We start from the raw sequence: 23,276 nt of genomic DNA, 5'->3' as shown, positions 1-23,276 counted from the left end.
TTCCTCCAAATACCAAGAGGACGTGACTCTTCAGCTGCAGCAGAGCCCCAAACTACATTCAAAGGCAACAGAATCCCTCCCCAGACACCCCCGGCTCCCCAAGGCCTCCAGCTGCAGCAGGGCCCCGCAGCGTCACTCAGCTGGGGGAGAACCCGCTTCCTAGCTGACATCAGCTGCGTGCCTCACAGTGACTTAAGCTGCAGCAGAGGGCCAGAGGTACGTGAAAGAAACCCGGAGCCGGTGACCAACTCCAAGCCCCAGTGGAGGTGAGAATCACTGCCTGGTGCTCACCAGAGGAGTCAGCTGTGTGAGTGGAAATGCATGTACAATAACCTGCAAAGCCAAGCTAATAAAACAACCTCACTGCAATGCTATGTTGGCCCCACAGCAGGGTTTTAAGCGGGATGAAAAAGCTGGGAGATCACTCAAAGGGGCGTGGCCAATATAATTAAGGGCATGGCTTAAAAACATGTAAACTAAAAATCATCTGTGTTTAGCACAGTGTGCCGCCCGACTTGTATTTTGCTGTTTCTGTCAGTGCATCCAGATATATGATACAATAAGTATCATCATACCTACAATCAAGGACTATTGGCTTCGTCAATGGTTGTCAGTTGCATAAGATTAATAAGCAGCAACTATGGCTTGTTTATAATATTGAAAACGCTTCCACTTAAAGCCCTGGTGACACAACAACAGTGTTGCTGCTCCTGAGTTTCATAAAGAGAAGGGAAATCCAGAGAGAAAATGACTCTCTTTAAATAATTTCCCTTCCCCTACAACGCTCACCTGGCATGATTTCATGCCGTAACTTCTCCACTAATGCGAAGTGAGCAGTGTGATCAGAGCACATCCATGTGCCTGCTGTCACTGCAGTCCGGAAAAAAAAACGAACTGCCTGTGCTAGGGCACAAAACAGAACCTGATAGACCCATTTCCAGGCCTCCTTTAAAAATTTGCTGGTGCTCAGTACCGGTGAGACCCAGCCCATTTAAAGCCCTGGCCCACAGACAAGAGTTACCACTGCCTACCTCAAATAACTCCACAAAATATCTAAATCGTTGTGTGTGTGAATGTCACCAGACATAAAACAGCTCCGTGATGTAAGTTGATATTTCCATTAGATGTTACAATTATACCGTCAGCATAAAATGATAAATGAACCTGTAATCCTATAAAATCAATGGATCCGGCACTGCGTCTACGCTCTGCAGCGGAGTAACACTGTTCACTCATTCGGTCTTTTCCAGGACCACATACGTTGCTGCACACACCGCTGTAATCCACTGCACAGGAGGCTTTCCAACTTGGGAGTGTGGGCCCCACATTCTATGCAGCCCAGTCCGAAGGTCTTTGCTCGGCAAGTCTTCATCCACTACCAGGAAGTCACGATATCTGCACTGGGTTTACATTCTGCATGGGTTAACACTGTGGTCACATCCTGTGCTGCCCAGTTTCACGTTTTGTTTTGCACAATCACACATTCGAAGCAACCCAGTCCCAAATTCCAAGCTGCATAGTCCCACATTTCGCAGTAAGCAGTCTACCATTCTATGTAACTAGGTCCCTCTTCTGTGATACATAGTTCGCTATTCTCCTGCCCAATGTGCTACCCAGTCCCACACTCAGCGCCTGTGTTATCCAATGGGCAGAGATGCACAGAAAGACACTTAATGCACAGCCACATCCTACGTAGCTTATTCTTTCTTCCGAGGGGCCAAAGACCACATTCTGCACTGCCCAGACAAGTACAATGTGCTTGTCTGTCCAGTCCCACATTCTTCTACGTGCAGTCTCACTCTCAGACTAGCAAGCCACACACTCTAGGTTGCATAGAATTTACATTATGCACAGGTGTAACATTTTGCCCTCCCAGACCCATATGTCGTACTACTACGTCACACCTTGCACATTGCCTAGTCCAGTGTTTTGTGCTGCGGTCCCGCGCTCTGTGCAGTCCATTCTTCTGTACTGCAATGCACAATGCAATGTGCTGCATAGTGCAGTGCCACTTGTTTCTTTATGCAGTGCCCTCTCTCTGACCTGAATAGACTCGTATTCTGCATTGAGCATTCACATTCAAACAGCTCTGTCCCATTCTCCTAAAACGCGTACCCTACCCATTGTCTCTTTGTGCACCAGCGCTTGTCACTCAGTGTACATACAAGCATTATGAAAAAGAACAGATTCCTTTAAAATAGACCAGGCTATTGATATGCCATGGGTTGTTACGGCGTGAAGTTCCCTCTCGCATTTGCTTGGTTTTGTGCCCACGAGAACACTTTGGTGTGCAGTGTACCATGTTATGCTTTGTTCTGTGTGCCGCTGTGATCGTTGTATTTCATTGTACTGTGCACTTCACTGCCTGTGTGCAATCATATAGGCCCACTGCTAACATATTTCCATCTCCCCTGCCCTGCCTGCGCCTTGTCCTGAGTGCAGAGTGCCGTTTTCGCACCTCTTACCCATCAGCACACGTCACTGTGCACTGTGTAGCATTTTTATCCCATGTGTAACAAGAATACACAGCGTCCTCTTCGAGCAGAGCGCCCTCAATCTTCAAATACCCCTCATTGGTGGCTTCATCTTGGACCCTGAGAACCGCTCTGGAACCCCCTCTGGTCAGACCTTTGGATGTACAATATCTCAGAATGAACCCTGGGGCTCTTCCAGCCCTCTGCTGAACCCCAACCCAGAGTACACAAAAGTCTTTAAACTGCCCCTCGGTCATGGCGCACTTCAGGGTAATGGGCTCTCCAGGCGCAACCGCTGCTGCGGGGTACTGGGTCAGCACTGGCACTGCCAGGGCACCTGTGAAGCAGAGGCACAGAGGTCATTGGTGCATCCCTCGAACACACATTGTCCATCTTCTCCCAACCTTGCTACCCAGATGCCCAGTGACCCATTAGCCATGATCTGATTGGCTGCACAGGGCTGAGAAGCCCCATTGGAATGCATCTGGACGTTACACCTGGATAGGTGGTGGCCCTTACCTCTCCCTCTGTTGTTTCTGTACTACTAACAAAAAAAACAAAAAACATCAACAACAATGGGACGAGGCCCGGGACATTAAATGTGGCGGTGAGGAGGAACCCCAGTGCTAATGACATCAGTGGGGCCATGGCTTCACTTCAGAAGGTCTCTCTGTGTCCCGGATCAGTGGTCCCTGCCCTGATCTGTGTCTGCCGATATTATCTTCAGCCTGCACAGGAGCTGGCAGCCATAGGCAGTTCCTGAGACAATAGGATCACTCCTTGGAATTGTTCTGATTGCTGCCTCAGATAAATAATCTGCTTTTGACAGTATTGTTGCAAATGGCATAGCGTGTATGTTGAGTGTTTCCCACTTTCTCACTAGAACTTACAGAAAGACAATATAGAGGCATTTCATTTAAACGTTGGACGTTTCAAAGCAAAATATGCTAGATTTCTGGGTGGTAGGGCAAAGTGGTACATGGTGGGCCGCCCCGCGGGGGGCCCTCCATGTGCTTTGCAGGGGGGCCCCTCAAGTTTCGTTACGCCACTGTCTGATTGGTCCCCTACATGGGAACTGTGTGTAGCTGTAGCAAAATTTAGAATGATATTATTTAAACTAGTGCAATGTACACTTACATTCAGATGCCTTTCTCCCTTCTCTGAATGAGATTTCCTTGACTCTTAGAATTCTCTTTCCTATTCCTTATGAGAGATGCCCTCCCCCTTATTAGAAGAAGCTACACTTGATCTATAAATACTACCTTTCAGATGCTTTCTATGCTGACACCTTTATCCTGACATCTCCACAATTTTCCCCAGACGTCCTCCTAGTCCCTTCATGGATATTTTGTCTGCTTTCTGTTATTGAGGCAACTTTATAACAGTTTGCATTTAAATTTATGGTTTGAATTTCTTGTGTAACATTCACTAATACATGAATGAATTGGTTATTGACTTGTATCTAATTTGATGATTTGAGTTTGTACGTCTGCTGATCTTCTACAGGAGCCGCCTGTGTCAGTAAGTGCAGACTGGACCCCCAACTCTACCTCTTGGATGTAACCACTTTTGCCTTCACAGTGCAATTGGAAAATGAAATCAAGAAGATTTCCTATCCACCTCTTTCTGGACACTTCTCATTCACATCTCCATCCTCAACTCTCTTATCATGGCCCTTTACTGAGAATGATAAGCAAGACGCTGTGCACTTAAATCCAGTCCCTAAGATAAAACCTATAGAAGATAGAGGGCGTCTAGGATTTATGACGCTCAATTTGGATTTGCCCGGTGGAGGTGGGAGGTCGGAGGTGAAGAGCAGACTAAGGCAAATTCTGCTTGTTTTCCACCAATGTTACCAACAGTCCATTTCTTTTTTTTTTTTTTTTTTACTTTTTTAATTATTTGAAACACAAAAACAACAAAACATCAAACAGGCAAGCAAGGCAGTACAGCAATAATACAGTCATTAGGTCTGTGCTCATGGAGGACGGGAGATACATGAATCAGGAGCAAAAAGTCATTGAATGCAGATGAGGGGAGGGAGGCAGAGGCAGTGTTGCATAGGAACAATACGATATACCACAGCCGGAAGGGATATAAGTCAGGGCGATGGCGAAGGACTCTGGATAGCAGAAAGCGGGGGTGTACAAATATCTCCACGGTATGAGTTCCACGGATTCCAAATCTTCCCCCATTTTGTGGGCCTGCCTCTTGCAATATATACCGTTTTCTCTCGAAACATGCACCAGTCCAGACTCTCTTTCCAAGCAGTCACTGTAGGCGGCCTTGGGGATCCCCACAACTGGGCAATATCCCTCTTCGCAACCATGATGGCCAAAGTCACCCACCGAAGCTGCGACACGTCATAGTCATTCGGACCCCATACATTCAATAAACATTGTCGGGCTTCCGGCATCATAACATCACCCATAATCTCATGTATACGTTTCCAGAATCGCACCACCACAGGGCATTCCCATATGATGTGGAGATAGGTGCCAAGGAGACCACACCCACGCCGACACATACCATCCGTAGAGAAGCCCATATGAATTAGACGGGGACCAGTGAGATAAATTCTATGGAGGATCTTGAGTTGGACCAGACGGAGACGGGCTGGAATCGCCACCTCCTTGGGAGAGGCAATCGCAGACTGCCAATCCTCATCGTCCAGTTCAATACCATCAGCAATCCAGGCCTAACGGAGGCGATCGAGCAGACCCGATCGGTCATTAATCACATCTTGTAGAACAGCGAGATAGTACTATCCGGCACATAGCCATCCAGTATACGATCTTCGAGGGGGGAGGAATCCGGAACAGCACTACCCACTGGCAACACAGAATTCAGAGCATGACGTACCTGGATGTAACGAAATCTCTCCCTGTCACTCAAATTATACTCCGTTTTGTATGTCAGAGAAGGCCTTAACTTTTCCTTTAACCCAGAGATCACGCACTTTACTAATACCGATCATGTCCCACTTATCAAATCCCTTCGTCCTCCATAGGCCACCCAACTTCGCAGAGGCATAGAGTGGTGTTGCACCCGTCAATTTATCATTCCAGCCCATAGCCTCAGTTGCGCTATGCCATACCCGCACAGCTATAGCGGTAGGTCCCGTAAGTTGTGAACGGGAGGGTCTCGAGTAAAGTGCCCTATAATAATCTCCACCCGGGAGCAGCTACTTGTCCATTTCGAATGCTGGATTCAACGCCGGGCCATACATCCCGTGGTTGATGGCAGCAAGGTGGGAAGCCCAGTAATACCTACGAATATCCGGGAGCGATATACCGCCATCATACCAGGGGAGTGTCAATTTCGGAAGAGCTATGCGCGAACGTTCGTCCCATATTAGTTGCCTCTGCAACGATTCTATTTCCCGAAAATACGTCGACGGGATAACATCAAAACTATTCTGGAGGGCATATAGGAAACGAGGTAAGGACATCATCTTAAAAAGGGCCGCACACCCCAAGGGAGACAACGGTAATTTACGCCAACGCGCTACATCGGAGCGTAATCGTTGGAGTGGGGGGAGCAAATTACGTTCGTAGCGAACCGCCGGTTCCATGGAGATAAACACACCCAGGTACTTAAAGCCAGATTGCGACAACTGGATGGGACAGCCCCGTGGCAAACGAGGGGCATCACCCGCCAGTACATAAATGTAGGATTTCGACCAGTTAATGATAAGGCCCGAGTTCTTCCCGAAGGAGGTAAGTACGTCAAACAACACATTGAGTGATTTTTGGGGAGAGTTAAGGTACAATAAAATATCATCCGCGTATAGGGAAATGCGATCCTCAAATTCCGGCGACCAGCGTATTCCCTTCATCGAGAGTTCCCACCGTAGCCAGGCGGCGAGGGGCTCCAACGCCAAAGCGAAAAGGAGTGGGGACAACGGACAACCCTGTTGTGTGCCCCTACCAAGAGTAAAAGGAGCGGAGACGCGAGTATTAACCACCACCTGGGCTAGCGGTGTTTCATTCAGGAGTTTGACCCAACCGATAAAACCGGCGCCGAATCCAAACTTGGCGAGTACCGCCCAGAGATAAGACCACTCGATCGTGTCAAAGGCCATCGTGGCGTCCAGGAACGCCAAGATGGCCGGTTCACGCAGCGTCGGGGCCCTCGCGAGAACACCATGCAAACGTCGCAAATTTAATGCCGTGTTACGGTGCGGGATGAAACCCGATTGATCCGGATTAATCAGGTCGCCGATCACCGTAATCAGACGATTAGCAAGCAATTTGGCGAGGATCTTGGGTTCCGCATTTAAAAGCGAAATGGGTCTATAAGACGAGCAGCGATCTCGAGGTTTACGCTCCTTGTGGATCACCACAATGGTCGCAAGACGCTGGTCCCTGGGGAGGGAACCATTATCTCGCGCAGCCAGAAACATAGCACGCAGATGGGGAGCCAAAGTATCAGGGCGTAACTTATACAATTCCACAGGAAGGCCATTGGGACCCAGAGCCTTGCCGGAGCAAAGGGAGCGCAGCGCGAGAGACACCTCATCCACCGAGGGCGTGGCATCCAAGCAATCACGCTCCGATTCCGACAAACAGGGTAGCGCTATGTCACGGAGCAACAAGTGCGAATCCTCTTGAGGCCTGTCAGACACCGAGGTATAAACCTCTCGAAACTAATCAGCAAAGCATTCAACAATGCCCACGGGATCAGTTACACCCACACCATCATGTGTCAAAATCACCAGAACCACTCGATTCGCTCTCTCTCTTCTGTCCAGCCAAGCAATCAATTTACCTGCTTTATCACCCACATCATAGAGTCGTCCCTGCTGTTCCCTACTCATCGTCTTTGCCGCATCAGTGACCAGAGTTTTATATTCTAATTGTTTAAGGTGGAGGACATGTAATGCATCCCGAGACACCCCCCGCTCCAATGCAATCTCCAGGTCTGTGATTTCAGTTTCGAGCTGGACTATTGCCTCATTCTTACGTTTCTTGGCACACCCCACCAAAGACCATGCCTGTCGCCTGATCACAGTCTTAAAAGCTTCCCACAACGAAACAGGTGAGGATACACAACCAACATTTTCAGTAAAATACAAATCAAATGATTTCATCAATTCAGCGCGTGTCTTGGGGTTGAGGAGGTACCATGGGTTAATCGGAGCCACCCTGCCTTCAGCCCCGATGCTAAGATTAAAATGAAAGCAAATAGGGGAATGATCCGAAATGCCCTGGGCCAGGTGTCTAATCTCTCCAATCGAGGGGGACAGTGCCGCCGGTATCAGGATATAATCCAATCTAGAAAGACTGCCATGAGACCCCAAGTGAAAAGTGAACTGTGTTTGCTCTGGATGCATTAGTCTCCAGCAGTCTATGAGGCCCAATGTTTCCAGGAAGTCGCCCAACCAGGACTGCGCAGCAGGAAGATCTCGGGGGGGATAGCGATCTATCTTGCCAGAAATGACGGAGTTAAAATCACCACCCAGTATCAAAACACCCTCAGGGAGACCCAGCACCATCCGCCCCAGGTCCGTGAATGTCGTGGACTGCAAGCCCGGAGGGACATAAACTGACACCAACGAGATAGGTTTTCACTCCCACCGCCCGACAAGTGCAACATACCAACCCCTGGCATCGAGGATCACATCATCAACCTCGAGGGGGAGGGAAACCCTAATTAGAATACCCACTCCTCTAGAACTAGATGTAAAACCAGAGTGGGCAGCAAGACGATAACCCAGTCTATTAAGAGCGTGACAAGTATTTCCTATCAAGTGTGTCTCTTGTAACAGAACGACATCAGGCGAAAGGCGCCGCAACAGCTGCATAACCACCCCTCTCTTTATGCGCTCACCCAACCCATTCACATTCCAGCATAATACCTTCAACCCCCTACCCCCATCCACAATGAACTCCCATCCCATAACGAGCATCACACCAATGTCAAAGATAGTGAAAGTACCTTGCCTTGAAAAAGAAAAAACAAACACAAACAATCCCAAAACATGTCCCTCCCTCCCCCCGAGGTCCCCAACACAACTCCCCCCCCACCCTGCACCGACTCAAAAGCCACCCCAATTTGCAGTGTGCCTGGCGCCCTAGCAATTACAAACATGAACTAATCTACACAAAGAAAACCCCAGAGGAGGAAAGGGTCCCCGCCATCCCCGCTACCTCCGAAGATACGAACGGAATGATCAAAAAAAGTCAGTAACCTCCGGCCGATCACGTTAAAAAGTGTTCCGGACACAGGCACCATATTCATTCTTGGTCCATCAGTCCCCCTTCCGCACCACCAGCATGTTCCTGGCCAGCACGGTGATTCGGCAAAGTGTCCAACCAGTCACTCACTTCCTCAGGTCTGACAAAGAAAAATGTTCGATTGTCATATTCAACACGCAGTCGGGCCGGGAATAACATAGCATAGCATAGTTTAGTTCCATGTCTCTTAGTCGCCGTTTCACACCCTGAAAACCCATACGTTGTTTCTGGACCGATTGAGAAAAATCCGGATAAAAATTCACCGCAGCGTTCTCGAACTGCGTAGGGCCGCTTGTCCGTGCCGCCTGCAAAATGGCGTCGCGATCTCTAAAGTTGAAGATCCGTGCAATAATCGGACGGGGGGGGAAGCCGGGTTTCGCCTGTCCCCCCTGGCACTCTGTGCGCACGTTCGATGGCAAAGAATTTGCTCAGGCCCTTTGGTGCCAGATGATTAAGAATGAGGTCCTCCACTCGAAGATCAGTGGCGAGTGGACTAGATTCTTCCGGGACCCCAATAATACGCACGTTATTGCGCCGTGCACGGCCTTCAAAATCCTCCAAGCGACGAGCAAAAAAGTCATTAGCAGATCGAAGATTGCGCACTTCTGTTTGCAAGTCGGACACGTCCGTGGTAAGGCTGGATGTCTTCAGGTCTAACGACTTCACCTTCTCATTCGTCTTGGCCAAGTCAGTGCGAATGAGGTTGACATCGATAGCCACCGTGTCCAACTTCAGGCCCAAGGCTTCATACTGTTGGCCAATAGAAGACTGAATGCCAGCAATGGCGCCCATCACGTCTTGTAGTGTTAAGTCTGCCAACATAGCAGGATCATTGACCACCTCCTCCCGGGTCTTAGATGCGCCACCAGGGGATCCTTTAGAGAGTGTATAGCGGTCCATGACGTTCGTCTGGGTAGAACCTCCACGGATAGTAGTCTTGACCTTCCGTTTCTCACCCTCAGGCTTGCCCGTCATGGCGAGTCGGGTGCCCTGGAGGGAGGCTTGGGATCTGGTCCAAATGACTCCTTTAAAGTCGCACACGGGAACACAGGAGGCAAAGTTGAGCCAAGTGGAGACCACAGCCAAACAGTCGCCCGCCGAAACTCAAAGAGCTGGCATCAGGGGTCGTCCGATCAACAGACACACCGCATATATGAGGCAGTGCGCCGGAGAAACGAAAGTGAAGTGAGGCTGTGGTCCGATCTCCGCAAGCCGTTGTTGTTGAATTACGACCCGGGCACTGCCACCACTCAAGGTCCAGGCTGCTCCATGGAGAAGGCCACAAAGTTCAAGACGGCAAAGCTCGGGGACCCTGCGTCCGATTTCGACCCAAAAACCTGCTAGTACATCAGCCGGGTTGTGCCTTCAATGATCTTCCATCAAATCAGGATATTGTACAGGATAAATGTGGGAGGCAGCGAGGGTCCTCGGGAGCCCTGTGCTCACGCGACCATCTCGGATGCGCGCAAAGCTCCTAACAGTCCATTTCTAAGCTCCTGTCCAATACAGCAGTAAGGAATGAAGCTCTGGGGTGCAGAAAGATCCAGAGAAACTCCTGTAAAAACTCCAGGAAAGTTATAAATACTTCTGAAATATTAGCAATGCTCATATTGGACCTGCCAGTTCCACAATACGTACATGACAGCTTTAACGAGGTGGCCAACATGGCTCCTTATAGTTGCTTAAATGAATCTGATCTGATCAATCTAATGTGCACTATTTAATATGTGTTTGGTATTTCCTGGTGTGGGGGGCTGCTTGGTATTAGGGTGCTCTAGCATCCACGATTGTGAGCATAAGATCTTTAGATTTCCAATCCAATGGGATGACTTCTTCAAATTCATACACTGGAAATTTTACACTCTGCTCCAAAATACATTCGGCCTAGTGTAATGCAAATGTAGTTGCATGCTTACTACTCAAACAATATCAGCAAATCACTTACCATTGAGAAAAGCAAAAAAAAACAGGCTACTCACCCTTCTCTGTAAAGAGCACAATGTTCAGTTCTACAAGTTGTACCGGGAACAGAAGAACAGGGTGGAAAATGCCCTTAAACTTCATGTCTGGGCCTGAGAAAGAAGGGCAAGATCTCATGTCACAGATATGTAAATACAAATGGATGCAAAACACTTGACATAGTGAGGCACTACCCCTTTTCAGTGATCACGTGATCCTCGCTCAAGGATCTGTGTGCACTCTGGGCAGTCTAGCTCTTTCGGCCTTCAGGAGTGTCACGGACTAGAGTAATAATAACAGCTTCTATTTACAACCTCTTGAAACTGCAAGTCTTGCTGGGTATATAAGAATTATTAAAAAGGGGAGATTTCACTCCCTTCATTTTTAAGCTGGATAGTAAAATGAAAGTTTTAAGAGTATAAGCGTGTACATGAATTGGAAAAAGATAGGACTTTCTGCTATCTATTACACCTGACGTTTTTGATAAGTACCAGGCCCTCCCTTAAACTGGCCGCATGTTTTCTACCTACCAAGGATGGTGTTCCCCACAATCAGTGGTGCTCTGGGGTGCAAGGCTTTTAGCTCCAGGAGCTCGCCAAGGCTGGAAGGAGCAATCCATTGAATTCTTTCTCCCTGGAAAACCAGCTTTCTTTTGGGGTGGGCTTCAGCCAGGAGCTGCGGAGAGAAATCAAGAGGAACACCTGTGAACTGCTGTTACTGACAGATGGAGATTTGTTCACGAGCTAAAACAAATATTTGATTTATGGATTTGATTCTGCTGATGAAGGACCAGGAGAGCGGCTGAGGAAGGCACTGAGTTAGGGTTAGCCACATTGAGTAATAAATGGACATTCTTTTAGTGTAGCAGCTGTCTATTGTGCCAAAGATAGAGGTCAGGAGATTTCTTCAATCACCAACAAACAATGCACATGTGTCGGAGTGGGTGGGCGGGCATGTTGCCTTTTGGCATAAGATGGCAAAACTTTATCTAGGGCCATGTCTATATCTGTCTGGTTTGGGAATGTTTCCTATCAGCCTGTACTGGGTACGAGCAAGGGACTCATTTTCAGGAAACTGACAATACTCAAATTTAGGAGACTCATTTTGAGGAAACTGACAATACTCCAATTTAGGAGACCACCAGCTGAATTTGCTCCACCACAGAAATACTATTGTGGGGGAAATTCAGCCACGAGATTCTACTACATATTTAGAATTTTGTCCAGAAATTGGAGGATTTTCAGCTTCCTCAAACTCTAAATCAGGCCCTAAATCACCTTCTCAGCCTGGTCCACTTTTTAATTGTAGGACATTTTTACAGGGTGAATCAAAGAGGAAGTTTGGTGCCCCAGCCGCATAGAGGGATTAGATAATACATTAAATATCGAAGGTACTGACCTGTAGTAGACAGACACTTGTACTGACAGTCGTGTCTTGTATGGCCATCCGTTGCCAGTGTGTGGTGCCTTGTCTGTGGGAAGTTACGTCCTGCGCAAGACTCGGATTTCACTGTTTGTGATGTAGAGCTTAGCTACCCTCAACATCGTGCAGGTTGTACGCTTCCTGTAATATGTAAAGGTCAACAGAGAGGCAACAATTTAGCAAAAATTCTTACCATTAGTTCAGGTGGAAATATGAGGTCTTGGGTAGGATCCAGTGGTGCAAATTCTTCAGCATTAAACAGTGATGTACAAACCTGTAAAAACATAAAGAGAAAGCTAAATCAGTGGGATGCTTCTCCTATGCAGGGGTGTGCCACACAGAAATCTGGAGGTTCCTGGCGGCTGTCCAAGAGAGGGAGGTAGTGAAGGGCCTAGACAGTCACAAGCAGGGCACACGTTGCCGGTAGATGGCGTCTACCCACTCTTTTCATAGCCTGCACGCTGTCTACCTTGCCAAGAGGGAGGCCCCACAGAAAGATGCTAAACTTGTCCCAATATAATTGTCAGACATAGGGACACATTTAGCAGCGCCTGCACGTTATCTGCGTTTGTTTCGAGCAGCAACGTGCAGCTGGGGAAGGGGCTTATTAGATTCCAGCTGGGCCCATAACAAGAGCTGAAGTTAAGGGGCCATCAGGCCTCCTTTTGCTGGAGTCTCCTGGCTGGGAGTGATCAGAAGCCTCACACCTAAATGCAATGAAAGAGAAACAAAGGCACACAGCTTATCACTTCATAAGTACTTAAGAGATGCATACTTTTGACTTTGTTCTGTCTCTGTATATAAGAAACTAGCAGCCCGTCCCGACGTTGTCCGGGTATGAATTGCTGCCGGCCAGTAGTATAATGTTTTGTAGGGTTTCGTTTTGATAGCATTTCTTATCTGTGACAGGCCTGTGAAACGCTCCGATTCACAGTGCACTGCTGATGCACTTAAGAGTGCGCGTTCAGTAGTGTGTAAACTCGAGTTTCCCTACTTTATTTTTCCTTGCAATATTATATAGCGCGAACTCGACAACATGGCATGAGCACAATTTACATTACAGAGAACACATTCATTTGTGGTAGGCACGGGGAGACAAAGCGATTTGCCTGGAATCACAGGATGTTGAGCTGATGCCGAGATTCGAACGTAGCTCCCCAGCTCTTAAGTTTGCAATTCTAGAACTTGTGGCGGGAGGTGTGTCTAAAAGTGTATGTCGGTGCTGGCCATCAATGAGAGAGACCTGTGCATTTTTCAAATCGGTAGTGAAACAATATGAGTATGTTGCTGGAGAGGTGGGCCGCCGTGCCACCAATGTACTTACTGGGAGAGGGTAAACACCCATTATTCCGCAACTTTCTTTCCGCATACCATCACTCCGCATACTTTCATTACGAAAGTACCATGACTCCGCAATGCCATTATAACGCATGGCATTACATTTTATATGCTTTTACCATGCATACATTTACAACTAAATTCGTTGTAAATGCATGAATGGTAAAAGTATGTTTTTTTTTTATGTTTGGATAAGGTAAGTATGGGTATAGGGGTATATGTTTTGGGATACTGAGGTATATGTTTTGGGGTGTTTGTGTATTTTAAGGGTTCAGATATAGTTTTGGGTTATAGGGTACAGGGGTAGTTTTAGGGTTTAGGGATAGGTATGGGTTTTGGGGTACAGGGGTATTTTTAGGGTTCAGGGCTGGGTTTTGGGGTATAGGGGTATTTTTAGGGTTCAGGGGTAGGTTTGGGTTTTGGGGAACAGGGGTATTTTAAGGGTTCAGGGCTAGGTTTGGGTTTTGGGGTACAGGGGTATTTTTAGGGTTCAGGGCTTGGTTTGGGTTTTGGAGTACAGGGGTATTTTAGGGTTCAGGGGGTAGGTTTGGGTTTTGGGGTACAGGGTTATTTTTATGGTTCAGGGCTAGGTTTGGGTTTTGGGGTACAGGGGTATTTTTAGGGTTCAGGGGTAGGTTTGGGTTTTGGGGTACAGGGGTATTTTAAGGGTTCAGGGCTAGGTTTGGGTTTTGGGGTACAGGGGTATTTTTAGGGTTCAGGGGTAGGTTTGGGTTTTGAGGTACAGGGGTATTTATAGGGTTCAGGGCTAGGTTTTGGTTTTGGGGTACAGGGGTATTTTTAGAGTTTAGGGATAGGCTTGGGTTTTGGGGTACAGGGTATATTTATAGGGTTAAGATGGGTTAGTGTTTAAGGGTATTGGGGTATTTTAAGGAGTAAGGGTGGGTTATGATTATGGGGTGCAGGGGTATTTAAAGGGAGCAGGGTGGACACCGGGGGGAGCTGGAATGTACAGAACCTGGGAAGAAAAAACAATGAAATATTGGGCACAACGCTCGCTTTTTTATTTCCGTAATCCCGCGCCCCACACACGCCCACACCCCCAGCACACGCCCACAGCACACGATATGAGACATGGCATGAAGGGCGGAACGTACCACACACCCCCAGCATTTGTCACGCCCCCAGCACACGCCCACAGCACAACGCAGACACGCCCACAAGGGACTACTTTGCTGGCATGGTTATTTTACCTTTTAAATGTATATGGTGGGCGTCTGCATAGCCTATGTCCTTCTGCTGCAACTGCCCTTTCCAACGCTGTATTGGGTGTTGTGATTGGTGCTGTGGTTCCTGAGATTATCCGCCTCAAAGGTTTGGGCTCTCTCTTTATTATATTAGTATAGATATGCTTAAACTCAAAGAAGATCAGATGTGTTGGTCTGTCCCAGTATTTACCCAAATAACTATTTATATACCACTATTTTATTTAATTTATTTTATAGCGCTACAGAGGTACTCATCCCAATGCAGGGTGTCAGAGCACTTTACATCACACGTACACATTATACATTGACAATAAATCATGTGTGTGTAAATCAATGTACAGTATGTGTTATATAAGATAGTGAGGGTTACAGGGTGTAGGAGCCACATGTCATTCTTAGCTCACTGTGCTATATTAGGATTACAATTTATGAACTGCAAGTAACAAAAGGATATCTGTGTTAAAAGCAGTAACCCAATTACATAAAATAAAAGTCTGTCATCTGTGTGTTACATAATGTACTTTGCAGGAGACATAATAACCCTCTATGCTACTTTGAGTCAAAGCTGAGACTAAACAAAACACAGGTATATCCAACAAATACTTTATTCTCCAAAGTTATTGTACCATTATTATTGATCCCATAGATTTAACTGCCATAAGATAATTTAATTGCAGAATTTGCAACCAGTTAAGCAGAACAGATTTACTGCTGCGTTTCTCCTTGTTGCAAATTTCGTTGTGGCAGGGTTTTTTAAAATAAGGCCCATATTTATCATGGGTTTGCGTTGCCCTTGTGCTACACAAAGGGTTCCAAGGTGGACGCAAAAGCTTGAATGATATCTACAAAGCCACACAAGGCCACCTTGCATGGCTCTGTGTGGCTTGGTACATGTGGAGTACCGCAAAGCAGCTCGAATCGCAGCCTTGCGTTACTCTGCCCCTGGGAGGCGTTACATGGGCAGAGCGTGGGTGTTCCCATGCATTCACCTATGTATTTTGGTGCATTACCAGATTTACAATTAGTGGTACACTCGGGAATGTGTCAAACTGCTACGCCTCTCCACAAGAGGTGTCACAAGGAGAAGTATGTTTATTTCTCCTAGTTTTTTCCCTCTTTCTCAGTGTGCTGCTTTCTGCAGCACACTTAGAAAGATGAAAACGCCTCTGAGGATTGGTTTTGTGCAGAAAGGTGTTCCTTTCTGCACAAAAACAATCCTGTCTACAATGCAGGCACCATGGTGCAAGGATGCCCGCGTTGGGGCAAGGCAGGAGTTTGTTTGCCAGCGCAGGCATAGCAGGAATGTGCTGTACAATGTTAAATACAGTGCATTTCTGCCCTTTCCCTTTCACGCAGCGCACGAAGGTGGCTTGCTGCGTTGCATGGAAATTTGATAAATATGCCCCCAAGTGTATACGTTGAGGTCCAGATTTTGCGTCAGGTTTGGTTCAATGTAAGCACTATGCCAGGGTGCAGAGAATGGTGTGGCAAACTATGCAGCACGGTTACCACCAAGGAGTGAGTCGCAGGACTACATCAGTACAGGGTGATAGCACAGTGATCTGCTCATCTTCAGCAAAGCAGGAACGGCATGGGAAAGTAAGTGGCCAACAGACTGTGTCACAGCTTGCTTGCCCTTCGATAAAATCGCATGTCAAATGGATACAAGGCCAGGACCTTTAAAAATCATCTCATACGGGCAAGGCTGTACAGTGATGTTCACACACCTGTAACCATGTACGGTTGCTTTATTATGTTTCGGAGCCCATTTATTGCAGCAATATCAGTGACTTATAGCAACTTTAACCTGAAAAGCACATACGTTCATTTACAAGCGGTGTATGGTACATGATGTGAGGTTCGGTTTACGAGCGGGAAGAGAACAAAGGATGGAGTTTTTCTGTGGACCATAGTTCAGCTCCCTGCAGGTGGGTGACGTGATGAGTGTGCGTGCGCGCGAGCGCCTGCAGTCACGCAGCAGCTTACAGTTTGGATCACCATAAAACCCTGTCTCTCAAGGGGAACAGACTTGTGGGCAGGGGTGTGATCTTTCTATGAGGAGGGAGGAGCCTCTGAGAGACCTGTCATACTCAGTCCCACGCTGGCGTGACTGGCCCTGCCTTTGTGCTAATAGGGCTTCACACTCGCAGTGACACAGATTTACCAGGTCATCTCGTGATCACCATGGTATCTCTACAAGCGGTGTGCACTACTTGAACACAAGGGGCCCTCGGATGTGAAGTGTGGACTGAGGCGCAACTAGAGCAATATGCAGAGTGGAGACGCAGGGGCTCTAAGAAGGGGTGAAAACACAACAACGCCTCGTTAGCAAATAAATGGTCTTTTAAAGACCTGTGAAGTACTCGGGTGCGGCTGTGTGTGTGCCCGGGAAGCATTCTCAGCCCGGGCTGAAGCCCTTTGAGCCCAATGGGTGGTGTGCCCCTGGGTGTGGCTCACAACTAAATTGGGCCATGACATTTAAAATTGCCTTTCAGCACTGCGAATGCTCAACATTTCCCTGCCTAGTGATCTGCACACTGCAATAATTCTAATTCTAATTGAAAATAGTTAACTCGTTATCACTGGGTATGGTCCGGCTCGCTCTTTCCTGACTTTTAACAGGTGCAAATGCCTTTTTGTCTTTACTTAGCGATATGTTAAGCCTATCTAGATCGTGTCTAGGATTTTTGGGTGGAAGGAAGAAAGTGAGTTTGATTCAGGTGGCTTTCCAATTATGCAGAGAAAATACAGAAAGTCTCATAGTGAGAACACATTCTTTCAATCGCCAATGTGCGGCCTTGCGATTGGGATTTGCAAAGATCTCATGGTGATCATCAGTCCATATCAAGGAAGTAGGAAGCGATACCCTAGTGACAGCTCAAAGAACAAATTCAGATCCAGTGAGTTCCTAGCTTCTGTATCGAGGACAAGATTTGATGATGTCGACCTACATCATTTAGATTAGTAATCAAGCCAAGGAAGGTGGGTGGCGACTTACCATGTCCCTAGCAATGTAAGAATGAGGCAGTTCTAATTTCAACATAGTCCAACACATTTGCTGAATAGATGGGTTGACACCAGTGCTTAATTTGAACTAGTGATAAAAGGTAGAACCCACCAGCACTTATTTTGGGGCCCAGTACTTATTTTTCTTCATCAGAACTTCCCCAAGAGCAAAAAAAAGAAAAAACACAAGGGGAAAGAAGGAAAACAGTGATGAAGGGAGAAAGCAGGGATGAAAAGAAGCCGGAAAGAGTGAGAGAAAGCGTGAGGGAAGGCCTGGTGGCTGAATAAAGAGGCATGAGGTGGATTCAAAACCATGCTGCCTTGACATCCTGCACCCTGATCTTTGATAGCACTGGCCGCAGGCTTGTGAACGAAACTTTGAGAGCGTATTTTAAGACAAATGAAGCACTGGTTGGCATCCACATAGAGGGTAGGCCTGGAAATAAGAATGGATTATTCAATGAGCATATTCACAAAATGTAATGGCGGGGTCTTCTAATGTAAACAAACCAGTGATTATGAGGTAAAGGATACATCAGTAATCTCTGCAATCCTTCACACATAACCTTCACTACAAAGGAAGTAAGGACTAACAATCTGAAGATTGAAGTAAGAGATATTTTGGTAGCTGTAGTAACAAGGGCTGTGGAAGTGGGATAATTACATGTACTCTGTGCCCCACCCACTTGATTCACTGGTGCTCTTGCACACATACATTCTTAAAAACAAAAGCAAACAGTGCAGCATGAACTTAAAAACCATGAGACATATGAAAATATTATAGAATTGCACAAAGTCATAACTTTATGGTAAGGGACAGCGGCGTACCTGTTAACAGTGCAGCAGATGCCATTGTACAGGAACCCAAGGGTCTGAGGAATGCTCTACACCCAAATTATGGGTGTATTTCATTACCACAGACAAAGGAAAGGAGGCTAATTTGCTTACTTGCATTAAGTAAGTAAGTAAGTAAGTAATCTTTATTGTTTGATTAATAAAAATCTTAGCAAGGTCCATGTAAGAAAACATATAACGTAAAACAGTGCTCAATCCGTTAAAATCACAGTGGTTTCATCAAATACAGAATTATAAAATTTGCACACAGTACTGAAGATATATATTAATATGTGTATCATGTTTAAGCGCACAATGACTGCTGTGGGACTGTCCTCCTTAAAGTTCACCTAGGTTCAAGTATCTGTGTGATTAAATATAAAATCCTTGCCAGGTGAAAGGTAAGTCTAAAATTGGTCCTTCCCAGTGAACAGATACCAGATAAGTTAGCAGCAACCTAGGATACAAGCCAGTTCGTTATGGAGTGCCAGGTTTAGTTCTGTTTTTAAACTTTTCATAAAACATACAAAGCTACAAGCTATCCGGACGTCACCCACCTCGAAGCAGGCCTTCACCACCTGTCTGCATGAACGTATTAGATTTTTGTTCAGATGCGTCTTTAGAAGCAGCCTTCATTCAAGATCTAAGCTCTTGCAGAGGCACAATAGATGGAGGACATCCTCTTTTGGGTTGTTGCATAGTCTGCAGTTGGGGGCTCGATGTGTGCATTTCCATGGCGGTAAGTGTGGTTTTGCCAGTAGAATCCCAAGCCTCATTGCCAGAAGGCTTTCCTTCATACTTCTCGAGAAGCTTGTACTTAAATATGGCTGAGGAACGCTTTTTGAGTAGTTCTGAATCACAAACCAGCTGTGTGCCTTCTTATGTATGTCTGTTTTGTCTTTTTCTAGGGAAATAATATTCACTGATTTGTTCACCAAGGTTTTAAAACTATTATAAGGAAGACCGGATTTCCACAAGTCCTGTAAAGCAAGCAGCCTTAATCCTGACTGAAGATAAACCATAGTGGTGGTCAGATTTCTAGTCATCCCTTTCCACAAGTATGAGTTTAAGGAGCCAAACTTTGCACTCTTTATTTTGTACCAGCATTTGATATAAGCGCCCTTCCTTGCTATTTGCTGCTTTTGTAGGGCGAGCTCCATCCTTGGAGGAGTGTATTGTGGGAGATTGAATATTATTCTAGCAGTTTTGGAGACCACCATATCCAGAGTTATTACATCTTTCCCTCTCATTGATTTTTTGCCATACACAATTGTAGGTAGAAGCTTTGCCCGGAGTACTTCCAGTAGAGGGATAAGATTGGGGCCAGTTATTTTGTGCTTGATTTTTTTTAGCATAACAGCCCGGATGGTTCCTCTTCCTTGAATAGCCACTTTCTGTTGGTGATACGTTCCCATGCTATTAAAGATAATTCCCAGATATTTGTAACTTTTAACAATCTCCAGTTGCCTGCTCCCCAGCCACCATCTGAGTGGGTTGTTTGTGCTTTATTGGTTAAAGATCATTACTTTGGATTTCTCATGGTTTATGCTTAATCCGTTCTTTATGGCAAAGTTGCTTGTGACATTTATCAAATGCTGCAGACCAACTGGGGTTCGGCTGATCAGTATCAAGTCGTCGGCGTAAAGTAGGTTTGAAAGTGACAGGCCACCCAAGTTTGGGGCGTGGTGATAACAATTATCCAGTTCACTTGAGAGGTCTGACACGAGGTCTGATACGAAAAGACTAAACAGGGCGGGGGCAAGACCACAGCCCTGTTTTGGCCCCTTAGTGGTCAGAATCCTCCTCGACAGACTGTCACCGGACCCCAGCTTAAATTGAACCCATGTCTTGGAGTGGAGCAGGATTACCTGGTTCAGAAGGGTTGGAGCTATTTTCCACCCGGATAGCTTAGCCCACAATTTCCCTCTGTTAACGCAATCAAAAGCAGCTTTATAGTCGATAAAACAATATATATATTATATATATAATATACAATGATAGAGCGCGCGAGGCCACCCGGCCAATAGTTTTCGCCGTTTCCGGCTTCAGGGCCCATATACTTTCCAAATCACCATATACATCGATCAGGTGACTTCACGAGCTCTATCAGGTTGGTGTGTGTGTTCCCTGCTACCAATTTTCGGTGCACCCGACTTACCATCCACCGATGCGGGTGCCTAATGACCACAATGAATCAGGGAGCTAGCTGTAAAAGAAAGGCAGCAAAATACAAACCCAACCAATAACATTCAAATACTGTTTAAATGACCACGGACAACTGGAAGTTTTAAAATGTTTATCTAAAGTTCAAATATTTCTTGCATGAGGTACAGTAAAATAAGGCAATCAATAACCAAGATAACGTAAATCACATAAGCATGAAGAAATAATGACAGAGTAATCATCAAGGTACTAATAAAATGTAGCGAGAAAATACTATGTAAGTCAGTATTATCTAGACAGGGATAGACTAAGTGTGTGTGACTATAGAAGAGCTTATAATGAATAACACGCTTCACTTAAGGTGAAGGGGCCTTTGAACAACCTAGGCAACGAAGTTCTAGACCATATCAGAAAATGACACACTGCTATGCAAAATACAATTTCTAACAAATGAGAAGACATAGGAATAACTTTGCAAAATTATAAATGACTGTTCAATAGTTGCGGAAAGGCATGGAAATATAACATATGCAATGTTGAACTTTATTTAAGCAAAAGTTAGAAATTCAGAAGGTGCAAGAATTTCAAGAGGTTCAGAGTAATATTTACCTAGAAAGGTGTGGAAACCAAACCCTGGCCACGGGTCAGTTAAGGACAGGAAACCCTCAAGGAAGGATACCCCTCAAAGGACAGCAGGTGCAGAATGGACACCCAGGACAGGACAGGATACCCTCGGAAAGGAATCAGGTCAGGACCCTCAGGACAGGACAGCAAACCCTCAGGACAGGACCCTCTTCAGGACAGGACCGGAACCCACAGTTCGGAAGCAACGCCTGCGCTCCACCCGCTCTGCAGCTATCGATCAAGACCCCGATTGGGTCAGCGAACTCCCAGCTAAGTGCCTTGCCAGCACTTTAAGGTTCAGTAGAACCTTAGTCTATGGTCAAATTCGGACAGAGTGCTCCGCAGCGCTCTGTATCTTCAGTCACCTATTGAGTGCGTTGGGTCAGTGACAGGTCAGCTAAACCAGACAAGTCGGACGGTTCACTAGGTGAACCCAGGGTAGATATACAGTTTGGGGACAGTGTACCACCCCCCAATGTTGCAAAGTGTCAGAATCCCTCAATTTCGATTGGTCCTAAGGTAGGGTTTGGGTAACACACCAATCACAATACGCGAATTGAAGCCTTCATTAACATATTTGGGTACCGCCTAGCAGGTTTGGGGTTCCCATGAGCTAACAGTAGCGCAATATTACAATATATCACATAAGGAGCCACATTCGCTGTTCTCGCAGGGCAGAGGTGACTTTCTCAGGAGCATCTCGCCCATCACTGCCAGCTGGCTATGTTCCATCAGCCAAGGTCCCTCGTGCTGCCGAATGTCGCACAGGCGCAGAAGGGACCTCCAATATGGCTCTCCTCTCACTCAGACCCCCATTTCCCGCGGTACATGAAAAGTAAGCGAAAACAAATTAATACATAATAATGTCATTAGGAAAACACATCACAGGGTTTGTACTTTTTAACTCATCATCATGAAATAAACTTATGCATTTAAATGTTAGCTACATTGAGACGGACACAAGAGCAGTGGCACGAGCAGTACCACATGATAAGCACAGCTATGAATTACGCATGCGCATAACTTTCCCTCCACTTCTGCAGACGCGTCAGGACACGTGAGTGTGGCTGACGCATGCGCAGTAACTAAAATACAAGCGACGGCCATTTTAAAAAGACACGGATTAATTTCATTAGAAATACACATAGGCAAGCTTCGAGAACTTTGTTTTAACAAAATAAGTGTTAGTAAAACATACTTTTGTTACCTTATTACACATAAATGAGGTTCTTGATTTCGGCAAGCCGCAAAATATGCGAAGCTTTGCTTCATCAATCCCCTCTTTGATGATATCTACTATCATCACAAATTATAATGGAACCAGATGCCAACTTTCTTTCACACTTTATAAAGTTCTATTTCTTCCAGCAACCGCTCTAACTTTTCTCTTTCAGTTTTAGCAGGGTGAGAAGTTTTCACCTTTTTGTATATCTGATCATTCACTTCCTCTAATTCAATCTCATCCACACTTCGTTTCACTCCTCTTGCATTTACCTCGTGCTTTTTGGTGCGCTTGCGGTATTTACAGCATAAGAAAATGGAAAGTATAATAAGACCTATAATACCAATTGGCATCAGAATTTTGAATAATAAGCTTTTACCTATGCTAGCAAGCCAATGACCTACATTTGAGAGACCATCTACCAGTCTCTTCCAGGCACTATCAACCTCGAGTGGTTTGAGTTCCTTTGCCAAATTAGTAATGTTTTTCACATATCTTTTGATCTGTACACTTTTATCCGGAATATAAGTGCAACAATGTTGCGCCTTCAACATCCGGCAGACTCCGCCCTCTTTCGCTAATAAGGTGTCAAGAGCAAGTCGATTTTGTAAAACCATTGATCTGATCGCAACCATTTCGGTATTGACCAGCAGAAATCCATGAGCTGTTTCAGTAGACAGCACATCTACTATAGTAGACAATTTGCAAATTCTGTGAGTGTTCAGAACCACTCCCACTCCAGGTATCAGTGCACTGAAAATACTACCCA

The 23,276-nt window shown here is 46.0% G+C and overlaps 1 protein-coding gene across 2 annotated transcripts in view; it reads right to left on the bottom strand.

Moving 5' to 3' along the window:
* The window catches only part of LOC144822536 (aldehyde oxidase-like), a 578,143-nt gene that overhangs the window by 433,352 nt on the left and 121,515 nt on the right, over window positions 1–23,276 (bottom strand). For both annotated transcript variants that reach the window (XM_078680182.1, XM_078680181.1), the window contains exons 8-10: window positions 12,288–12,368; window positions 11,203–11,347; window positions 10,693–10,785 (exon numbers count right to left, since the gene is read on the bottom strand). In XM_078680182.1, coding sequence (XP_078536308.1) covers window positions 10,693–10,785; window positions 11,203–11,347; window positions 12,288–12,368 — 319 coding nt within the window. The remainder of the gene's footprint in view (window positions 1–10,692; window positions 10,786–11,202; window positions 11,348–12,287; window positions 12,369–23,276) is intronic.

Source organism: Lissotriton helveticus, chromosome 3_1 (assembly GCF_964261635.1).
Source record: "Lissotriton helveticus chromosome 3_1, aLisHel1.1, whole genome shotgun sequence".
Taxonomy (NCBI): domain Eukaryota; kingdom Metazoa; phylum Chordata; class Amphibia; order Caudata; family Salamandridae; genus Lissotriton; species Lissotriton helveticus.
This window is presented reverse-complemented; position numbering and strand designations above follow the sequence as displayed.